The sequence below is a fragment of the Apiospora hydei genome (assembly GCF_038363865.1).
Source record: "Apiospora hydei strain CBS 114990 chromosome Unknown utg000002l_segment0_segment0, whole genome shotgun sequence".
In the NCBI taxonomy this organism is placed as follows: domain Eukaryota; kingdom Fungi; phylum Ascomycota; class Sordariomycetes; order Amphisphaeriales; family Apiosporaceae; genus Apiospora; species Apiospora hydei.
The window spans coordinates 2239964-2260352 of NW_027117361.1; the positions used below are offsets into that span (position 1 = coordinate 2239964).

The window sequence follows — 20389 nt, forward strand, 5'->3', positions numbered from 1 at the left end:
ACCACGATGGCCATGCCCCAAGTGACGGGGAAGAATTGAGGAAGAGGGGGGACAAGCGCGCCTCAGGACATGTCTTCACACACGGGTGAGACTCGCTTCTTCTGCCTCACTCACACACCGCACAAGCTGTAACGATATGCATATATACTTGTACGTCAGCTTAAGAACCTGTACCAATAAAGATGACAAATAATTCAAACCAATGTTCCGTCTCCTGCAGCCTGTGCGTATTACTACAGCCGGTCTCAAGGGAGGTTCCTTTAACGGCAGTCGAAAAGAAGAGAAGTGAGATGCACATTGGACTGGCTTGCGTAGATACTCTTCATGAACACAATAACAACTAAGAAACATGCATTAGTCAAGGGAGGAAATCGGCTCTCTAGACTACGAGTATGTGCTTTTGCACATTTACTAAGACCCTACCTGATACCATGGATCTTGTTTTGGTAAAGAGAGGCAGACGAACCGCATGTTCAAGTGCCCTGCATAACATACAACCAAACACAAAAACCAGTATCTATCAATCTTTATCGCATTGCGTACTACTACCCTATGGCCTCTATTCTTAGGACTATCGATCCAGTATGCCTGATCGGAATTATGGGGTGTAAGCACATGCCGGATGTTCTGTTGCGGCTTGGGGAAACCCTATCCCGTTCCCTTTCCCCTTTCGCGAGGCATGCTACTCTGCTATCGAGGGTGGCATCGCGGTTTGTCAAAACACAGTAAGGGATAGCCATAGCCGGAAGCAACTTTTGCAAGCCGTGTTCTGCGAGTGCAGTAACGGTAGAGGCTCTCGCTATATCGTACAAAACTCTGTTTCAAAACACTGCAGGGAAGGGGCTGCGTGTGTGTGCGATTTCTGGTGGCGTGAGAGAACGCGTAGCCCTTGTTACCAATGCCTCAGTCTTCAGCCCCGGAGCAACTAGTTCTTGGCTTTTTCGGCATATTCGGCATTGGGGCTCTCGTACTCGCTGACGAAATAGGTGCCAGCGTTTCTCTCCAGCCACTGGCAAAACTTGCTGAGCTCTTCACGCAGACGATTGACGGACTGCTGATCCATGTTGGTCTGCGCAATAAGTTCCGGAAGGCTCGCTAAAACCACAATGTTAACAAGCTGAAGCAACACACTTGACTGGAGCAAAAGAACTTACTGATCAAACGCATCAGATGCTCTGCACCATAGGTATCGCAAGGGGTCTTGCCTTGCACGTCAGATCCACCGGACGTCCACTTCTCACGAATCTCAGCGTACTGTGCGCGCTCAAACCTAGTTGTACATTAGCAGGGCTTCTCGAAGGGGGAGGAGACCTTTCCAGAGAAGCTACATACCTATAAAGTAGAATTCGGCCAAGGCACTTGTCGAAGTACTCCTTCAAGCCGAGACAGTCTCTTCCAGTATGTCGATCGCAGCAGAACCTTCGGTGCGACGCGGTTTCTCGTAGGCCAGGTAGTCGTCCATGACCTTTGCGACAGGCTTGGGGTGTGGAATGGGAACAAGTTGGTTGTTCTTGGTCACGTTCTCCCAATCATCCACGAGGAGACCCTTAAGCATGTCGGGGATGATGATTTTGATCGATGGCCGCGCATAGAAAGCTTCCTCCTGTTCAGACAAGTCAGGTTTAGCACGGCTCTCAAGAATATCCATTAAGGAAGAAATGGGGCCAAAGGTGAGATCTTGAGTGTAATTGAGCGCTTGCTCATGGACATCATTTAGTGTCCGAGGGATTTGGGCGGTGGGATTCATGGCCTTTGTGGCCTCTTCAATGAATGTCTGTTGACCATTTAGAGCCTCAGGTGCTAGAGTCAGAGGAACTGAACCGTAGCTGAATGCCGGCTTTGCCGCCGAGCGTGTGGAACGTTTTCGCTCGCTGAAGCCACCACAGCGCTCGCTGGGCCCTCTTTTGCAGCTTGAGGCTTTTTCAGACTGCCCTTGACTTCCTCGCTGGCTTGGATTTCTTGGCGCTTGTCCAGGGGTATGCCAGCTACAGGTATGTTGACACCAGGCTTCATATGGAGGTAGTACTGAGCCATCGTCTTGGTGAAAACCCCCGTTTCTGGGCCTCCTTGATCTTAGGGTGCTCTACTACAGCATTGGCGTAGATTGTGTAAGGAGGATCATTGCAAGTGCGTAGCAAACGAGGAGCTCCTGTCCTTGTGGTGCTGACATATTCGTGGCCGGCAGAAGGAAGTTTTGTAAGATGGTCGTACTTCTGCGCCGCCCTAAAATATTCATCCTCCTTGCCTGTGAATGTCTTTGCTTGTTCTTGAAATTTCTGACGTGTCAAGCGCGCCGGCTTGGTGACAGTCGCAACGGGCTGACTCCCTGCCACCTCAGAATCAACTTTGACTTTGGCTACTTTGCTTCGCTTAGCAGGAGGTGGAGTACCAGCCAGTTTGCGTTTTGCTTTGGGCTGGCATTGCGCGACAGTCGCTTCGGCGCCATTTGCAGCCTTGGAAACTGCAGCTGTTGAACCACGTTGAGCAGCTGCAGCCATCGGAGCAGTGTTGGCACCATCAAAGAGACCACCATACACTGAAGTAGGTTGGCAAGAGATTCCCGAAGCAACGTCGCCATCCTCTGCGGCCACTGAGGAAGGAACTACCTGCAGGGACTCCTCCATGGCTCTCTCAAGATCAAGTTGCTCTTGCCTGGCTTGATTCCGCGTTCTGCTTGAACCCGAAAGGGGACGACTTGTGTCTGGTTGTGCTTGTGATTCGATTGGATATCCAAAGGATTCGGGTTTCTTGTGGGTACGCACGGGGCGCTCGTTGCTGAATTCTGTAGCCATGATGGTGGAGGGATGAAAGGCTGGTGACTGTGTTGCAAGGTTCCGATTTTCTGAAGGAGCGTGAGGCACCAAGGAGGGATGACGCGGTCGTGATTGTGGAATAATCGGAGCCTCAGAGAAAGAGAAACTTGCCAATAATGCAGGCGACAGGGAGGTGTGGAAGGGGAAATTCGATTGTTCCTGGTGCGTTCCCCAGATCACATACAGTCGTTGTCTAGAGATCCCAACTGGAGGAGGTGCGGGAGCAGATTTTGAGCAGAACCGGAGCTCACCTCCCAAACTGTGTTGAAGTCGTAACAAGACTGCCAAGCACAGATGGCTGGAGGTCTTTCAGGAGAGGCAATGGTGGGCTTCCCAAGTGCACGCATACACTAGTAAAGACGCCTGAGAAGGTGAGAAGTCCAAAGTCGCGTGGGTGAATGGGCAAAGCTTGCTCAACCTCCTCAGGTATCAACTTGCCCACACAGCTTGCACAGAGTAGGCGCCTTAGGCGGCCTTTGCTCCCACCCTGATATGCCAAAACAGCACAACGTTGAGGTTCAAGGTACAGCAGCTCGGACAGTGGGTGGGTAAGGCGTAATTCAGCTCGGCTTTTTCGGCCCATTACCACCATTACTGAATTCCCACACAACCACAATTGATGATTTTGGTTCCCTCAGGGGCTACCCCGCGACGGTCGACTTTCCTATCGAAGTTGTCTCCTCCCGCCGGGTTCTCAACACCAACAGCTCTAAGTTGCAGGGTTAAACAAACTTTGAAGGAGTGAGGCCAGTTGCCGGCGGGTAGGTGAGCCAGGATATGTGACGTTGGGCCTTATCGCCAATGTCCTAGAGCCTTCTTGCAGGAGTATCGTGCCGATGGTGAACCAATGCAATGCAAACCCAAGCACGTCTCATCAGGGGTGAATGTAGAGACTCGGACAGCCCCCACCCAGTAGGTTCTGGCTTCTGAATCCAACTCGGACAGGAGAACCAAGGCAACAGCGATTGTCAGATAGCGCAGGCGTTACCCCGTGAAATTCTGCAGTCGATTGTCCAATCATGGGGGCTCCGGGTCACCGGCAGCTCCTTTGGTCCCCAAAGCACAGCAAAGCACACAATCATCTCGTGTCATGGGCGATAGCCACTAGGGCTTTATAGAGGATGGCAGGGAAATGAAGGGGGAAACAAAAGAAAAAAGGGGATGGACTCACACTCTCAAGCTCGTAGTCACGGCCTCGTCGCGGGCCCCGTCCAGCGAAGGAGTTGGTGGCGGCTCGCTCTTCACTGCCGCGCGCCGAGCTCATCTCGCTCTCGCCCGGGCCGGCCGCCTTGCCGATGGCCTTTTTGGCGCTCTTACTGCCGCCGGCGTTTCTAAGACGAGCGGCGGCCTGCAGCTGGGCGGCGAGGGTCTTATTGTCGTCAGTGAACTTGCGGATGCGGTCCTGGGCCACCCAGTCGTCCCACGAGGCCTTCCAGCCCTTGTAGTGGACGCGGTACTGGGCGTCGTCGGCCTTGATGGTCTGAGGGTTAGTGTTGGCGTGGTCCGAGGCGCTGCGAAGATCGGTGATCTTGGCCTCGTACATCAGGTCGCCATGAAAGCAGAGGACCTTCTCATCCTTGGCAAAGGGAGGCAGAGGCGCCTGTTTTGAAGGGGCCATCTTGAGGGGAGGTAGTCGTAGTCTATGTAGTCGGCGTCAATGAAATGAGAGTCTCAAAGCTGCAAAGACGAGTGTCGCCGATAGAGAAGATTTACCGAGTGAGAAAGTTGTTAAATGCAAGGAGCCTGGTGGGGGATTGGGTTTCGGCGATGCGGTCGTTGGCAACCGGATGGACTCTTCTGACTGGCCGATGGCGACTTCCTTCTCAACACGGCCGATTGACAGACGGCTACTACTAGTAGATAATTGAATGTTAGGTCGCCGAGGTGACAATTGCCTAAATAACACCTTATCGAACCTCGTATCTTATAATTTTGGCCAAGTTCGATTGCCACAAGAACCAGGGATAGATCTTTCCTCAATTCATTCAGCTGTTCTGGGAGTACAGAGTATGAGGATCGAGTTCTTGACCTTCTCCTTCACTGTCCCATGGCCTTTATGAGTAGCGCCTGTTAAGTGGTTGCAGGTACGGCGAGCTCGGACACGCGACGCGTTCTTGCGACTTTTTTACTACGCAGACACCCCTGCCTCGCGCCATCCCACGCCCTACCCAGCCCTTTCTGTCTGCTTCAACGGATTCAACGCTTCGACACCAGCCATGTACTAGATATTCACCAGAGTACCCAAGATCCCTTACAGTCCCTACCTAACTTTTTAGGGCTCCTTCGCCACACTACTTCCACCTTCATTCTTGCACTCGAAAGAAGAGGCAATGGCGCCCACCGAAGCAACGATACTGCAGAACTACCTGCTCCTCCCATCGAGTCTCCCCACCATCCTCTCGCTCCAGGAGTTCACGTCGTACTTCCCCAAGTCGCAACGCTCCTCCCCGCAGATCCGCGCCCTGTACCGCGATCTCCAGCGCCAACGCAACAACGTCGTAGAAGCTGTATCATCCAACATCGATTCTGAAGTCAAGCAAGGACGGGCTCTCCGCCGCGCTGTAGCTAAGGCCCGGCGCGAAGCCGAGCGAGGCGAGGGGGCAAGATGACGAGATCGAAATCGAGAGAAATGTATGATGGCCTCCCTCCTTCAACCGCGTGCGAAACCGCAGTTGCGGCCTTTCGCTTCTTGGTCATTTGCTAACATGCCGTGGTTTTGTCGTAGCTGTTCGGGCCCACCTCACGTACAATCCGGCCGAAGAAACACACCCTCATGACCATCCTGCCCGAACTAGATGCTGCAGCGATCGATATGGAACAGGAGATCCAAAAGCTGGAAGAGGAGGAAGCCGCAATGCTGCAGTTGGTGAAACAAACAATCGGCAACATGAGCGATCTTCGGTACGGTCGATTCGCCAACTCGAAACTCCAGGGTGAAGTCTTGGATGGTCTAAACAGCATCCAAGAGGTCTGTAAATCAAAGACGTGAAGCAAATGGTCATGGCTTCTAGCATTGCTGCAGCATTACGAGTATTGTACGACAACTATGGCTATACAAACAGGCGCATCCGAGCGCGCACTCCCCCGGACTATCGGGCCCAACAGATCCCAAGTTGGTCGGACAAAGCAATATCCCCTCCAGTGGGGTGTTTGTTACTATCCAGGACACTCTTCTACACTACACACTCCTTCGCCTTACTTGGCGTTTATCGGCGTACAGCCTGGCCAGTGGCGGCCGGGCGGGGGCCACCACCCTGTTGTCCTGCCATACGGTTGGACCTGGTAAACGTGTAAGCGCATAAACTGGCTGCATCGAGAGCATATTTGTACTCACATCATAGATCGGCTCACGAAGGAGAGCGTGAGCATCAAGAGCCAGCTGGGGACGACGTTGAAGAACCACAGAACGTAGCCGACGGGAAGCGACAGGTGGTTCTGAGCCCACCAGCCATTGAAGGGGTGGAATGTGCCCTCGTGCAATTGAAAGGTCTTCTTGTATCCTTCGGCGTGGCGCGCAATGATATCCTCACTTGTAGTGGTAGTCAGGTTGAATCGCTTCACCCAGATGTCAATTGGCGCAGGCTCCGGGAGCATCTCGAAGACCCAGACAGTGCCGGTCGGGACAGACCATGTGTTGCAGAGGACGGGCTCCTGCTCGCAGTTGAGGTAGCCAGTGTGGGGAGGGTTAGGCAGGGAGAGCGAAGGCGCCAGCCGTTTCGTTGAAGGCTTGCTCGACCTTCTCGCAATGGCCTAAATTCGCGCGAGTCAGTTTTCGGCTTCAATTAACACGTGGGTCTGAAGCTGGGAAGCCATACCGAAGCAAGTCTTGTTTCCACCCGTGACGAAAACCCAGTACTCCTCGGGGTAGTGCTGCCAGGCTTGACGTCGGCGTAGAGAGTCTCCCTCCAGTTGTTGAGGGTCAGGACGTCCATCTTCATGGAGCCCAGCTTGGCCTCGGCAGCATGGACGGGATCGGTCTTGCTGTGGCTCGGGATGTACGACTGCATCTTTCCGAGGTAATGCTGGAACTGCGCCTGGTACTCGGGCACTTCGGCGCTGGCCAGGGCCGGCAGGGCCAGCAGGGCAGCTGATGTCACGGAGAAACGCATCTTGACTGTAGGGTATGTAGTGATGAAGACTAGATCGACAATAACCAAAGTCTTGACCAAAAAAAGAGCTCTGATGGGTTTGGGGGAGGGAGCTTTGACGCGAGACAAAAGCTGGGGTTTTAGGCAAGCAAGCCAGATATGATGTAAGCGAAGTGGAGAAGGGCGACACTTGCGGTTTGATACCAATCGAATGGCTCAAGATGGTTTTCTAGAAGCTGGGAATGCTATCGTACAAGTGAAAACTTGGAGAGAACTTGTGAAGATGCAACCGAATGAACGAGACGGGGAACTGGGAAGAAATAGCAAAAGATCCCTGGGCTTTTTTCTTCGTGACCACGACCAACTTCTCTCACCCATTGCCTAAATGGGGGTCCCTCCAGCACTTGCCAGCTAAGCTCTTCCCCAACAGCAGTTATAAGCGGGGATGAGCGTCCCTGAGATCTGGTTGGCCGGGCGAGTGAGCATCCAGTGACTGATCCTTGTACCTAACATGAACCACTAACTATGACCACTGAGTACCTAAAGTACCTAACCACTGACTGAGTGGCTTGCTTGTACATCACTAGCCACAACCTCTCAAACGCATTCCAGCAATCCAAACGCGACAGCAAGCTTCGAGAGCTTTGTGTATATTTACTTGCAATATCCAGCGTACCTCTGTCAATTGGACACATGTGAGCTTCTCATGGTAAGACGCCCTCGATTGCAATTTCGGAAACATTTGCTAACACTTTGCAGGCACCCGAGACCGCCAACCAAAAGCGCAAGCGCGGCAGAGGTGCAACCGCGCCTCGAGACAATGAAACCGCGTCGCAAACCCCGTCGGGGCCGGCAGAACAAGGAGCAGCCGCTCTGCCGAACGGAGAGCCAGAAGCGGTAGAGCCAGAAGAGGACGCGCGACCGAGGAAACGTGGCCGACCGGCAAAGACAGCGCAACCAGAACCCGAACCCGAACCCGAAGTCCCCCTTGCACCTGAACCAGTAGTAGCCGACGCTGCTCCGGCTGGCAAGAGGAAACGGGGGAGGCCATCACTTGCAGGTGGAAACAAAGGCGCCGAAAACCCCGAGAGCGAAGCGCCGCGAACCAATGGAGACCTGGGCGCAAAAAGGGGAGGGCGAAAGGGACAATCTCGACAACAGGCACCAGATGATACTCCGAACGAACCAGATGTTGAGCCAGAAAAATCACAGCCGAAACGACGGGGACGGCCGCCGAGGACAGCAAAGGCAGATGGGCCAGAGGGCGAGGCAGAGGAGGCCGATGACGAGAACGAAGGCAACTCGAGCCTTCTCCGGCGCAGTGCTCGCGAACGCCGGAAAGCAGGAGACAAAGGTTCGCCGGGTGGCAAAGCAACAAATCAAGAGCCCGAGGCCGAGGGATCTGGATCTTCCCGCGACTTACCGCAAGGAGGCCGCGAACGGCGCTCCCCTAGAGGTGGCAAGAAGAAGCCGGAAAAGACGGCTGAAAAGCAAGATGATGCTTCCGGGAGACCGCCGCTACGCAGGGGACCGAAAGGCAAAGGCCGGCCTGTCCTAGAGGATGTCCCCGATGACTTGCCTGATCATGCCTCCACACCCCGACCGAGGCCGTCTAAAAGCGCGGTCGACCTTCGTTACAGAAGGAGCCCGAAGCGGAGCCTGAAGCCGAACCCGAAGCCGAACCCGAGGTAGAAGCAATAGAGGTGACTCGAGTGAAGCAGCGAAAGCGTGGCCGACCATCGCTTACCAGCAGGGAGGCAGAAACTAATGCCAAACCACGGCGGCAACGGAAGTCAAAAGAGCAACAGCAAGCTCAGGAGGAAGATGCTGAGGCCGAAGACGAACAGGCAGCACAGCCAGAACGACGATCTGAAGAGGGTCAGAACGACGCGGCGGCTCCGAGGAAACGGAAATCAAAACATGCAGCGGCAGCCCAGGCGGAGGACCGGTCACAATCGCCCGATCCCGCAGAAGCCCCTTTTCGGCAACTAACCACGCGAACCCGGCGCGTACCCCGCGACATCATCGACAAGAAATGGACGCCCCTAGACGCGACGTCCATCTCCAGCATAACCGACCTGCTGAACTCGGCGTCCCGCCCCGTGCTTCTCCGCCTCAACAACCAGCAGCGGCACGCCCAGGCCACGGCGGCGCTCAACATTGTCCGCCAGAAGCTGCGGTCCAAGCTGTCGCGCGGCATGCCCTTCCCGCCGCCGTCGACGAGCGGCCGGCGCGAGGACGAGCTGCAGTTCGAGCGCACCGTCGACGGCATCCAGTCGCTCGAGGCGCAGCTGGATCCCTTGCTCCACGGCGTGGCGCTCCTCAAGCAGGAGAAGGAGCGCGCGGAGCGCGAGCTCGACCGCGACTACCGGACCCTCAACTCCCTGAGCGCCAACGCCCGCTCCGAGAACCGCGAGCGCCGCGAGCGGCTTCGCAAGATGCACGTGCTGGTACCGGAGCCGTCGCGCCGCGAGAAGGAGAGAGACTCCAAGGCGGCAGCGCTCGGCGATCTAGTGCCTCGTGGGCCTGGCGAGGAAGGGGGCAAGGCCTTTGTCGGACTCGAGGACAACGATGAGCTGAAGGGTCTGGCGCACCAGATCGGGAACCACATGGAGAGCATGCGCAGTAACCTGCAGCAGGTCGAGGGGGTCGCTCCGGCCATTGCGGAGAGCAGGGCAGCGTTGAAGACGGTACTGATGCCGAACTTGGATCCGGCGGCGTATGAGAAAGTTCTGCTTGGATAAGTTGGAGAATTTGTGTTTGTTTTTTCTAAGCTCGGTCGGGTTGGACAGATTGCTTGCTAGAAAAGGCCCGGGCATCAAAGGGAAAGGATCTGATTACAGTGTAGGACTACGGTTGGGCAATGGTGCCCCTATACCATTAGAAGAGCATCACGATTTTATGAATATCCCCGTGGGGTGTGACAAACAACGACCAATAATACGTATAAACTCTAGATGCAAAGTGCTATAGGCTGTGGCCATTATCGCATTGCTTGTTTTTTATACTCTAAGCGGTACCTTCATGGCCCTCAAACAAAGTAGCTATCTGCAGACGTTGGTAGACCCAAACGGCGCGCTTTAGGGACCAGCCAGTAGGTTTTTCTTATTGACTCGCTCTGCTTCTTTTTCTGACACCCAAGCAAAAAGCCCTCTGAAGAAGAACCTGCCAGAAATCAAATGGCAAGTAATCACATCCAAGTATCCAGGCACGGCCCCTGATCAATACAATCTCACATATACAAACAAACTCCAATATCCGCATGTGGCCGTCATCTGGTAAGCATAAACACGACCCCGCCGCCGTTCTGGATCCCAATATAATTTAGGGTAGGAATGGCATTCTATCCGAAACCGCGAACCCTTCGATTCACATAACCAAACAAAATGCCATGCGGGAACCGTTTATTAGTGTTATGTCAACCTTAAAGTTGTTTGTGTGTTCGTTTCCCCACGGTTCGTTCCTTCGCGCGCCGACCGAGTCATGTCTCAGACAAAAGGCCGTTTTGGCAAGAGACAAAAAACGTCACCAAGAAGAAGCGTGACTCGGGACGGGCCGCAAACTCACTACATCGGACTATTTCGTCATACACACGGGACGGAATTTGACACACAACGCCAAGGCCTCATACTTGACATCACCCGACTTTCCCAAGTGTTGACCACAGAGTTTAAAACTATACTCAGACTACAGGTCTCAGTAGGATATGCAAATTAGTTGCCACATAGGAATAAGCCATCACAAGTTATTATCACATAATGTTACTGAACGAAGAATGAAACGTAGGGTTTGGTTTTTTCGCACCGAAATCTCCATTGAAAGGTCTCCCTACATACAAGAATTGAAAGTCTGTCGAGGCCCTCCTCTGCGCAAGCACGAGAGATGAAAAGCCTCCAAAGTGTCCACTGCTATGAAAATCGTGTCGGTGCCACACCCCACTAGTACTTCTCCTTTCCCCTTATGCCTAGCCCAAGAGGTTGCTCAACGGTTGAATACCCAAACAAAAATAATAATAAAAGTCTATACGGATATATTTTGGTTCGTGAACTCGTCGTATGTTTTGAGTAAATATACAACGCTATTGACCGCTCGGATAAAACTACAAAAAGAAATCCTCTCCTCAAAAGGGGCGTCCAAGGACTTGCTTTTAGTACTGTAGTGCAATTACTCTAGCCCGCTTACTGCATGGGGTGAGTGGCGTAACCGCCCGTGGGAAGGGCAACGGGGGTAGGCTGGGGAGCGGCGCTGGAAGACTTGACAGCGGCGCTGGAAGACTGGGCAACGGCGCTGGAAGACTTGGCAGCGACGCTGGAAGGCTTGACAGCGGCGCCAGTAGGCATGGGGATGGTGCCGTTGTGGGGGCACCAGTGGGGTAGGGGACAACGGTGGCAGTCTGGGAAACGGTCACGTCCTCGGCCTCGCAGTTGTCATCATCACCCTCGGCGCCGGTGGCGGGCTTGTCAGAGCCAGTGGCAGGCTGCTGGGGCTGGGCGGGGTAGCCGGGCTGGTTGGAGCCGGTAGAGGGCTTGTTAGAGCCAGTGGCAGGCTGCTGGGGCTGGGGCTGGGCGGGGTAGCCAGGCTGGTTGGAACCGGTAGAGGGCTGCTGGGGCTGCTGGGCGCCGGGGGCAGCAGGCTTGTCGGAGCCGGTGTTGCCGCCGGTGGCACCAGTGGCGGCAGCGGCAGGGGCGGTCATGTAGACGGTGGAGGCGGGGGCAGTGACGGTCACAGTGACGGGAGCAGGGCAGTTAGCAGCGGCAGGGGCGACAGGGGGCAGGGCAGTTGCACTGGCCCTCGCTGCCGGGAGTACCGTTGATCGGGGTGCCGGGCTGCTGGTTGCCGGGAGTCTTGCCGTTACCACCGGTAGGAGCAGGAGCGTTCTGGGTGGCAGTGGAGGACTTGGCAACAGTGACGGTGCGAGTGCCAGTGGTGGTGGAGTGGATGGTGGTGGTTCCCTCGGGGCCGGCGGGGCCGGCGGGGCCGGCAGGGCCAGCAGGGCCGCTGGGGGTGGCAGCATTGGCAGGGCCGGAAGGCTTGGGGGCGACGGGGTAGTTCTGCTTGCCGGGCTTCTCACCCTCACCAGCGGGGGAGTTGCCGCTGGTCTCCTTGGGGGCACCAGGGGCGGCGGGCTTGGTGACAGTGACCTTGGCGGTGTAGGTCGACTTGATAGTGGTGGTGACAACCGACTGAGAGCCGGAAGGACCAACGGTCATGGTGAGAACGGCGTTGGTGGTGCCAACGGACTCGGACACGGACTCGCCGGGCTTGGGGGCGTTGCCAGTGGGAGCAGGGCCGGCGGGGGGTAGGGACGGGGCCGGGGGCACGGGTGGTGCCGACGATGTAGCCGCTGCTGTGGGCCTGGACGACCGACTTGGAGACGGACTCGGCAGCAGTGACGGGGCAGACGGTGGTGTACAGGTCGACGACGCTGGTCTGGACCTTGGTGACCAAGTCGGAAGCGGGCATGGAGCTCATGGCGGCCGTGTTGTTGGAGTTGGCCGGGCAGTTGGTCACAGTAGGCGCGCAAGAGATGACGGTGTGGTAGTTAGTCACGGCCACGGTCAGGGTAGTCGAGGGAGCAGCCTCCTCCTTGGGGGGGCTGGGCGACGGGGTAGGCGCCGGCGGTGCCATTGTCACGGCGGTAGAAGCGGGGAGCATTATGGAAGTGACGGGGTGGTTGTACGCGGCGGAGGAGACGCCGGTCAGGAAGCCCAGGGCGACGGTGGTGGACTTCATGGTTGCGGTTGGGGTGGTATAGCTTGACTTGTAAGACGTCTAAACACGGTTGATTTCGGTAGTCTGATCTCGGAAAGAGAGTGATATCGTTGCCGATAGAAAGAATGAATAGTCGAACGAGCGAAAGTCGATTCCGCCTAGGACACAGTTACCGCGGGGAGAGCAGGGCAACGTGTGTAGTGTTGGAATAGAATGGAATCTGCTAAACTAAGCGCAGAAGACGACGTTTGGTTTCTGAAAAAGAGGGACTGGAGATAGACTCGGAAAAAAGAGAGTAGAGACACCTGAGGTGAGGAAGGAAAGAAGATCACGAACCGAGTGGTGCGGACGGCGGCCCTTTTACTTTGGTGTTGAGGGCGACCTCTCGCCCTCGCCCGCCCTCTCTCGCCCTCTCTCGCCCTGGGCGGCAACCCAAGCACCAAGGGCCCTCCCACGACGCTACCCAACACCCATGCCACTGCCGCTAGCACCATCACACACCACACAGACAGAGGCATACGATAGGTCCTTGGCATTGGAAACACCGCCCTCCCCACTTGGAGCGGAACGGGCTTGGTCCATTAAGGACCTGGCATTGACTCCACCGTCAGGGCCATACGAAAAACACCAGCCCAGGACGAACATGGACCAGGGTGCCAGCATTCTAGGCCGGATGCCTAACAAGGATAATCGAGCGAAAAGGCCGTGGACGGGGGCAGGGGGCCTGGGCATGGGCATGGGCGTGAGGGGCGCTGTCCTTCCTCGGGGAGCAGGCTAGGCAGAGCGACGAGGAAGAAGAAGACGGAAGAAGAAGAAGCCCCTGAGTGCACCGGAACCCTGTCCAAACCAATGCAGGTACAGCAAAGATCGTGAGACACCTGAAAACCCGACGGGCCAATAGGAATACGACACCCACCTAAGCGAGTCGCGACTGAATGGGTGTGCGTGCGCGCACGCAAAAATCATGGCCGCAGCGCCGTCGGCATTCAGTCGGTTATTTTTTGGGTTTGGCGTACAATATCGTTCCGTTATTACGTCTGAACGTTAAAAACACACAACACCAGAAACTGCGTCTCGGTCAGGGCCAACTGCGCGCCAGCAATCTGAGCGCTCGTCGGTTCTGGCAGGAGGGACTCGACTGCTACCGAACTCAAAGAGAGAGGGTCAATCAAAATAAATAAGACACCATGTCCATCAGGTTTCGATCGATCGCTTGGAATTAGCCACTGCGGTATATCCTGCTCAGATCCTGCTGTCGATCCCCTTGTGATGTCGACCGACCGACCGACCGACCTGTTTTGGCGACGGTCAACTGGGAAGAAGCTGGTCTGTTGTTCTCGTTTGTTGATACCCTGAGAACGCACCAATGCCAATTGATGCCTTGGCCGTCGGCCTGAAACTTTCTGTTTTGGAGGTCATCAATTGTCGGGTTGTGCGCTCATTTACCATCTACCTACCTCCTAATATTGTTCTGTCATCTTACTATTGGCCATCCGTATAGATCTGGCCGTCATCATTTCTGTCTGCCTGGATGCCCCCAAGTCATTGGACGGCTTATTATATTATCGTCGCGAGTAAGCAGGATGCTGTACCAGTACGGCCGCCCGAGTAATGAACTGGGCTGTACCACGCGCTTGCCCAATCAACGTCCCCGCTTCATGGATCTGCCCATTTGCCCAAGATGACCGCGTTGTACAAGTACCGACATTTTCGGGCCAATCCTGCCTGCCATGTTAGCTGCTTAGCTGCCTAGCACTTTAGATCCCTTTTTAGATGACCTCCCGAGCACGCCAGTCAAGACTCAACGAAGGATCGCTGCGAAATGGTTGCTACTGTAATAAGTACGCCGGGAAATTGTGAAACCAAGAAAAGAACAGCGCGCGCCTGCTGCGACGCTCGCCCGTATTATTAGCCACCCAGTCACCTTCACCTGCGCAAAAGAAGCAGGCTGTCGTCATTTTTAATTCCATGCCGTGACACAAACATGCAGATTCCAACGCATACCTAGCAGTCGGCCTGCAAGCATGTCGCCGCGCTTTTCTGCATTGATACGGTAGGTAACCTAGAGAACAGAGACGGGGCCCTTGACCGCCGCCGCCCGCCAACGAAGCGAACGTTCTCGAACGAAATGGGACGAAATCTCGCTCCATTTCAATGGATGTCTTGTTAGATTGGGTTTTCAGGTGGACATGCTCTGCAGGGGAGGTCACCCATGGAACCGACACGGAAATGTGACGGTCGAGAAGGAGGGATAGCTTGGACGGCGGTCGCGATTCGATTTTCGGAAAGCCCCATGTGCCAGGTGCCAGGTGCCAGTTGCCAGGCCTGGGTTGGGTGTTTATAGGATTGATTGGAAGTGTCCACCTCACTACAACAATGTAAGAAGCTTCCCACGTTTTTAACGTGCTACAAGAATAGATCACGTCAGGCCAGGGGTTGTCACACAATCTTCCAGCTGAGAGGCAGGGCGTGTGGGCGTCTGGATGGCCAAACCGATGGCTTTGCGTGCGGAACGCCACTGTCTCTCCTTGAAACTTTTAGGGAAAACGGTCGCAAGGAGCGGTCGGTGACAGGTACGATCTCTCCACTGCCCGCCCTGCCGCCTGCCCTGCTAACCCTTGCCGCTTGCTCCCAGCACTGAGGCACTTGCAAGGCACTTGCCTTAGCACCACCGCCACTTCGCACGACAAAAGGACATTAGCATCCAATCCTACGATCCCGCCAGGTGCTGTCTACTGTACTGCGGGTAGATGCTGCTAAGGGAGGACTAAAGCGAGCTCCCATGGGCCATGGCACTGGCACTACTCCAGCGAGCTAGGGAAATGGGGCTTCCTCTTGTGGCCCTTTCCTAGGCAGAAGGTGAAAAGGAAGTTGGCACCGGACTCTGCCGCCGGCTTGCGGAAAGGCCAACGGCTGACCCCTGAATGGTAAACCACGAACGCCCACAGGGCAAAGGCCGGCATTGAGGTTCCGGATTCGAGACGTGATCAGCAGAAAAATGAACGTGGTTTCCCCTCAAAGCCTCCAGCAGCAGCCAAGCACCCCAGGTCTGCTGCCCAGGTCCCCAACCAGGTCCTGCAATTGCGTGCGCGACTGTGCCTGTAATCTGCCTTTTCCTCTCTTCCACCCACTTAATCCAGGCGGCTTGCGCACGATAGAGTTGAGAGGCGGGCGGGTAGATCATTGATTGCCCTTGCATCCTCGAGCACAGAAAAGGAAATGGGTGCAAAGAGCACCGCCCAGCCATGATCCCACTTCTTCATCTCCGTCCCAGCGCTGCCGAGGCAATTTACTGAAAGGAAGGCGAGATTACCCACAACAACAGCACAGGCGAGATGACTTGTTCTGGTTCTGTTGGGAGGGGCGCCCAGCAACAGACCTCCTTCTCGAACATTGATCGACCAAGATGAGTGAATGAGTGAATGCCCACCGGGTTTCGAGATTCGTCATCCATCGAGCACGATCTGGAAATAGGCATCCCAGATTCGTTTCGCAATGCCATGTCGCATCGCATCGCATCGCATTGCGCTGCGCTGCGACGAAACCTCACAGTGATCAGAGGACGGAGAGGGAGAGAGAGCCACAGCTTGGCGCCCGCTAAAACAATCTGTCAGATTTTGCCTACCCGTCTGCTGGGTTCGTCGGTCGGCTCTTCTGGTCGGATCGCCCGACGCTTGACTTGCTGCCATCCCAAAAAACTTGCTCTGTGCTGCAAGCCTGCAACGGTTCTGCCAGCCCCAAGGCAAGAGTCTGGTCCATGCTGGAGCCTTGCTGCCACTTTTTCCAATCTGTCGTCCGATCCGAAATCATGCAAACTGCTGCTCGTTCCAGACCATCCATTGAAACCCCCTCCAAGCTCATGGGTGGATGGACGGACCTGGCAAGCTGGGCAACAAAAACCGGCTGCCAGCCTGCCAGCCTGGCAACCTGGGGGGTTTCTCCGTCGCCCAAAACCCCAGTCCAAGTCGAAAAGGGGCCCTCGTGAGTTTCATCTGGCCGCTAACCCTCCCGGCGCTCTCGGCTGTCCGCCAGTAGCTCGGCCGGCCTGCCCTCCAAGTCTATCAATTTCTCCTCCATCGACCAGCCAGGGCCCCCATGTCTAAATCTGTCGCAGACTGATTGAGGCGGCATCGTCTCCAGAGTAAGCAACCTCGCAACCTCATCAAAGACACTTTTTGGCTCAGCCGCCGCCGGTTCAATTCAGGGTCGATGTCATCCATGATCTTGCTATGCAGCACATGTACTATGGTAAAGGTGGCATCCTGGAGGCTTACCATATCATGATCGTAAAATTGTGCCAGCGCCACTTACTTTAAGTTTGAAGTATCTAAAATGAAGCAAGCTACATGCCCAATCTTCTATTTTCAATGCAAACCACGGAATGGGGTCTTGAGAATATGCCAAACACCATGATCAGAATCCACAGATCGATCTACTAACATCATGAACCGTCCGGAGATTGGGTTATGCGACTTTAGGCGAACGACAGGTCACCGACACAGGGCATGCATACATATCACAACAAGTTGGCTTGAAAGGCGTGTCCATCCACTGGATATTATTTCTCGTTGCCCGGTTGAAGGGGGCAGCTACGTAATCTACATTGACGACAATCATGTCGCTTCTTTCTCAAAAGAAGAATCAATCTCACTAAACGCCATGCTTTCCTGGGTACCCGTTGAGGGACCTCCTGGTATCTTTCCTTTCCTTTAGATGCTCACATTGTTGAATGCTCCCCGTAACCCTTTGCCGTGATCCTGTAGAACTTTTTGGTGGTAATGATTCCACTGTAGAAACCAATCCGAATAACGCCGATGTTGAGATCGAAACAGATGCCCGGGGCCCGCAGGCGCCGATGCATGTTCCACAGAAATGGCAAAAGAAAATCAACCGCTCGATTGCGCGCCAGGTAGGAAGCCTACCTGGCTCCCCTCATCACTTGCGTGATGTATACATTTATTTGGCGTACTTGGCGCGGAAGAACTTGGCCGCGTTGACCATGTTGACCAAGGCCTCCTTGGTCTCCTTCCATTGACGGGTCTTGAGACCACAGTCAGGGTCGATCCACAGCTGCTCAGGCTTGAGGTACTGCAGCATCTCCTCGATGCGGTCCTTGATCTCCTGCTCGCTGGGAATACGAGGAGAGTGGATATCGTAGACACCCGGTCCGATGTGACGGGGGTAAGCGGAGTCGACGAAGACGCCGAGCAGCTTAGCGTCAGATTTGCTGTTCTCAATGGACAGGACATCAGCGTCAAGCGCAGCGATGGCGTGGAAAAAGTCCTGGAACTCAGAGTAACAGAAGTGGGAGTGGATCTGAGTCGAGTCCTCGACACCGACGGTAGAGAGGCGGAAGGCCTTGACAGCCCAGTCAAGGTAAGCCTCACGCTCCTTGCCGGCGCGGGAGAGGGAGACCCTCACGAAGAGCAGGTTCGTCGACCTGGATGACATCAACGCCAGCCTTCTCGAGGTCGACGACCTCATCGCGAAGGGCCAGAGCCAGCTGCTCAGCCTGAACAGACTGGTGGACATCATCACGAGGGAAAGACCATCGCAAGCAAGTGACGGGTCCAGTCAACATGCCCTTCATGGGCTTCTTGGAGACAGAGACGGCGTACTTAGACTCCCTTGACGGTCATAGGGGCGGGGCGGGAAATGTCACCGACGATGATCGGGGGCCGCACACAGCGAGAGCCGTAGCTCTGCACCCAGGCATGGGTGGTGAAGGTGTAACCGTCGAGACGCTCGCCGAAGTACTGAACCATGTCGTTACGCTCGGGCTCACCGTGGACGTAGACATCCAGGTCAAGCTCATCCTGGATCTTGACGTTCATGTCGATCTCCTGCTCAATGAACTTGTCGTATTGAGCTTCAGTGATCTCACCCTTGGTGAACTTGTTGCGCTGAAGACGGATCTCCTTGGTCTGAGGGAAAGAGCCGATGGTGGTGGTAGGGAACAGAGGAAGGTTAAGCTTCTTCTGCTGCTGGGCAATTCTGGCAGAGAACTCCGACTTGCGGTTATAGTCAGCCTCAGCGATCTTAGACTGGCGATCCTTAACCTGAGGGTTGTTGGTTCGCTTAGATGTGGCACGAGCCTGCATGGACTTGGCGTTGGCCTCAAGCTTGTCTTGGACCTCCTTGGGGGCCCTTGGTGACAGCCTCGGCAATGGTGGCGACCTCATGGACCTTCTCGCAAGCGAAAGCGAACCAGTCGGCGATCTCAGGGTCCAGCTTCTGCTCGCTAGCCAGTGTGTGAGGGTGTGGAGGAGAGAGCTAGAGGTGGCAACGATGACACGCTCCTTGCCAAGCTTCTGAATAGCGGTCTCGACGGTCTCGATAGCGCGCTTGTAGTTGGTCTTCCAGATGTTTCGGCCATCGACAACACCTGCGGAGAGGATAGTCTTGGGACCAAGAGCACCAATGACGGTCTCGAGTTGCTCGGGGTTGCGAACAAGGTCGATGTGGACAGCATAGATGTCCTTGGGGACGGCCTCAAGATTGTGGACGATATCACCAAAGTAGGTGGTGAAGACAAGGTTGGGGATCTTGTCACCCAGGCTGGCAAACTTCTCATATGTGGGCTTGAAAGCGGCCTTCACCTTGGAGGGAAGGTCGAAGACGAGGAAGCCTCATCGATCTGGACAGACTCGGCACCAGCTTCCTTCAGCTTGGTAAGGAGCTCCTCGTAGACTGGCAGAAGCTTCTCCAGAAGGTCAATGGGGTCGACGCTCTGGCCACGGTCGGCCTTGGCCAAGTGGAGGAATGTGACGGGGCCGACCAGGACAGGTCGAGTGATGATACCGGCCTCCTTGGCCTCCTTGAACTCAACAACCGCCTTGGGGTTGGAGACCAGCTTGAAGGTCTGGTTGTCCTGAAGTGTGGGCTTGACGTAGTGGTAGTTCGAATCGAACCACTTCACCATCTCCAAACTGGGGACATCGACGCCATCCTTCTGGTGGCCACGGCCCATAGCAAAGTACTCATCGACGGGGTTGAGGTTGGAGGTGGTGTATCGCTCAGGGACAGCCTATTGACCTCCACGTTAGCATAATGTTGTGGGGTGGTGGGGTGTGAGATGTCAGACTTACACCAAAGTCTTGGATCTGAGCCAGGACATGGTCGTACAGGGCAGAAGTCGTTGCTGGGGATGATGTCGACCTTAGCATCCTTCTGGATGTTCCAGTGGTCCAGTCGGAGCCTCTTGGCCTCGGTGAGGAGCTCATCCTGGGAGATCTTGCCAGCCCAGTATGCCTCCGTGGCCTTCTTCACTTTTCAAGAAGTTAGCATTGGTTCAAAATATTAAGCATGTTCGTCCTGAAAGAGTAAACGTGGGGTTACAGCAGTAATAACCGCGTTGGTCCCCAGTCTGTGCCGTTGAGTCCAGTCGTTTGCCGTGTGATGAACGATCTGAACTCCAGGATATCGAGACAACAATAAGGATCGTGATAGAAGCAACATGAAGCCAACAGGAACGGGTAGGGAATACTTGCACTGCCTATTGTCGCCTTGTCTTGGGAAACCGAGGACGCTTGATTGAACCATCTTGATGATAGTTATTCTCTTCTTCTGTGGGAGAGATTCGTGGTGTTATGGTTTGGACAGAGAAGAAGATGAAAAAAGTCGTGGGAAAGGGTCGTCGGGCTTGAAGCTTATGTAGGGGTGAGCACTCAGCAACCAGCTCTACAGGCGGGGTAGTTTTCCACTAGCGCCCTTGGCCCCTCACTCTTGTGCCCCTCCTCCAGATGTACTGTGCTCGTTAGCAGGCCCCTAGCACAG

General features: G+C 55.1%; 8 protein-coding genes across 8 annotated transcripts; 2 read left to right on the plus strand and 6 right to left on the minus strand.

Annotated features, from left to right (window-relative positions):
• Positions 1-925: 925 nt before the first annotated feature.
• Positions 926-4431, minus strand: PG997_000733 (MRG domain-containing protein; the record flags this gene model as incomplete). Its single annotated transcript, XM_066805048.1, is given in 5 exon segments — positions 926-1095; positions 1155-1270; positions 1333-1373; positions 1388-1603; positions 3985-4431. 5 exon segments carry the CDS (start codon positions 4429-4431, stop codon positions 926-928), a joined length of 990 nt encoding a protein of 329 aa, XP_066674821.1.
• Positions 4432-5143: 712 nt separating this feature from the next.
• On the plus strand, positions 5144-5802 carry PG997_000734 (uncharacterized protein; the record flags this gene model as incomplete). Its single annotated transcript, XM_066805049.1, has 2 exons — positions 5144-5374; positions 5539-5802. The coding sequence occupies 2 exons, from the start codon at positions 5144-5146 to the stop codon at positions 5800-5802; spliced, it is 495 nt and encodes a 164-aa protein (XP_066674822.1).
• Positions 5803-6019: 217 nt separating this feature from the next.
• On the minus strand, positions 6020-6922 carry PG997_000735 (uncharacterized protein; the record flags this gene model as incomplete). The annotated part of the gene is made up of 3 exons (XM_066805050.1): positions 6020-6092; positions 6148-6563; positions 6629-6922. 3 exons carry the CDS (start codon positions 6920-6922, stop codon positions 6020-6022), a joined length of 783 nt encoding a protein of 260 aa, XP_066674823.1.
• Positions 6923-7607: 685 nt separating this feature from the next.
• Positions 7608-9645, plus strand: PG997_000736 (uncharacterized protein; the record flags this gene model as incomplete). The annotated part of the gene is made up of 3 exons (XM_066805051.1): positions 7608-7610; positions 7661-8534; positions 8594-9645. The coding sequence occupies 3 exons, from the start codon at positions 7608-7610 to the stop codon at positions 9643-9645; spliced, it is 1929 nt and encodes a 642-aa protein (XP_066674824.1).
• A 1434-nt stretch (positions 9646-11079) lies between these two features.
• Positions 11080-11594, minus strand: PG997_000737 (uncharacterized protein; the record flags this gene model as incomplete). Its single annotated transcript, XM_066805052.1, has 2 exons — positions 11080-11217; positions 11283-11594. The coding sequence occupies 2 exons, from the start codon at positions 11592-11594 to the stop codon at positions 11080-11082; spliced, it is 450 nt and encodes a 149-aa protein (XP_066674825.1).
• Positions 11595-11646: 52 nt separating this feature from the next.
• Positions 11647-12634, minus strand: PG997_000738 (uncharacterized protein; the record flags this gene model as incomplete). The annotated part of the gene is made up of 2 exons (XM_066805053.1): positions 11647-12162; positions 12209-12634. 2 exons carry the CDS (start codon positions 12632-12634, stop codon positions 11647-11649), a joined length of 942 nt encoding a protein of 313 aa, XP_066674826.1.
• A 4935-nt stretch (positions 12635-17569) lies between these two features.
• Positions 17570-18097, minus strand: PG997_000739 (uncharacterized protein; the record flags this gene model as incomplete). The annotated part of the gene is made up of 1 exon (XM_066805054.1): positions 17570-18097. One exon carries the CDS (start codon positions 18095-18097, stop codon positions 17570-17572), a length of 528 nt encoding a protein of 175 aa, XP_066674827.1.
• Positions 18098-18231: 134 nt separating this feature from the next.
• Positions 18232-20155, minus strand: PG997_000740 (uncharacterized protein; the record flags this gene model as incomplete). Its single annotated transcript, XM_066805055.1, has 4 exons — positions 18232-19171; positions 19213-19640; positions 19739-19881; positions 19942-20155. 4 exons carry the CDS (start codon positions 20153-20155, stop codon positions 18232-18234), a joined length of 1725 nt encoding a protein of 574 aa, XP_066674828.1.
• Positions 20156-20389: the final 234 nt, after the last annotated feature.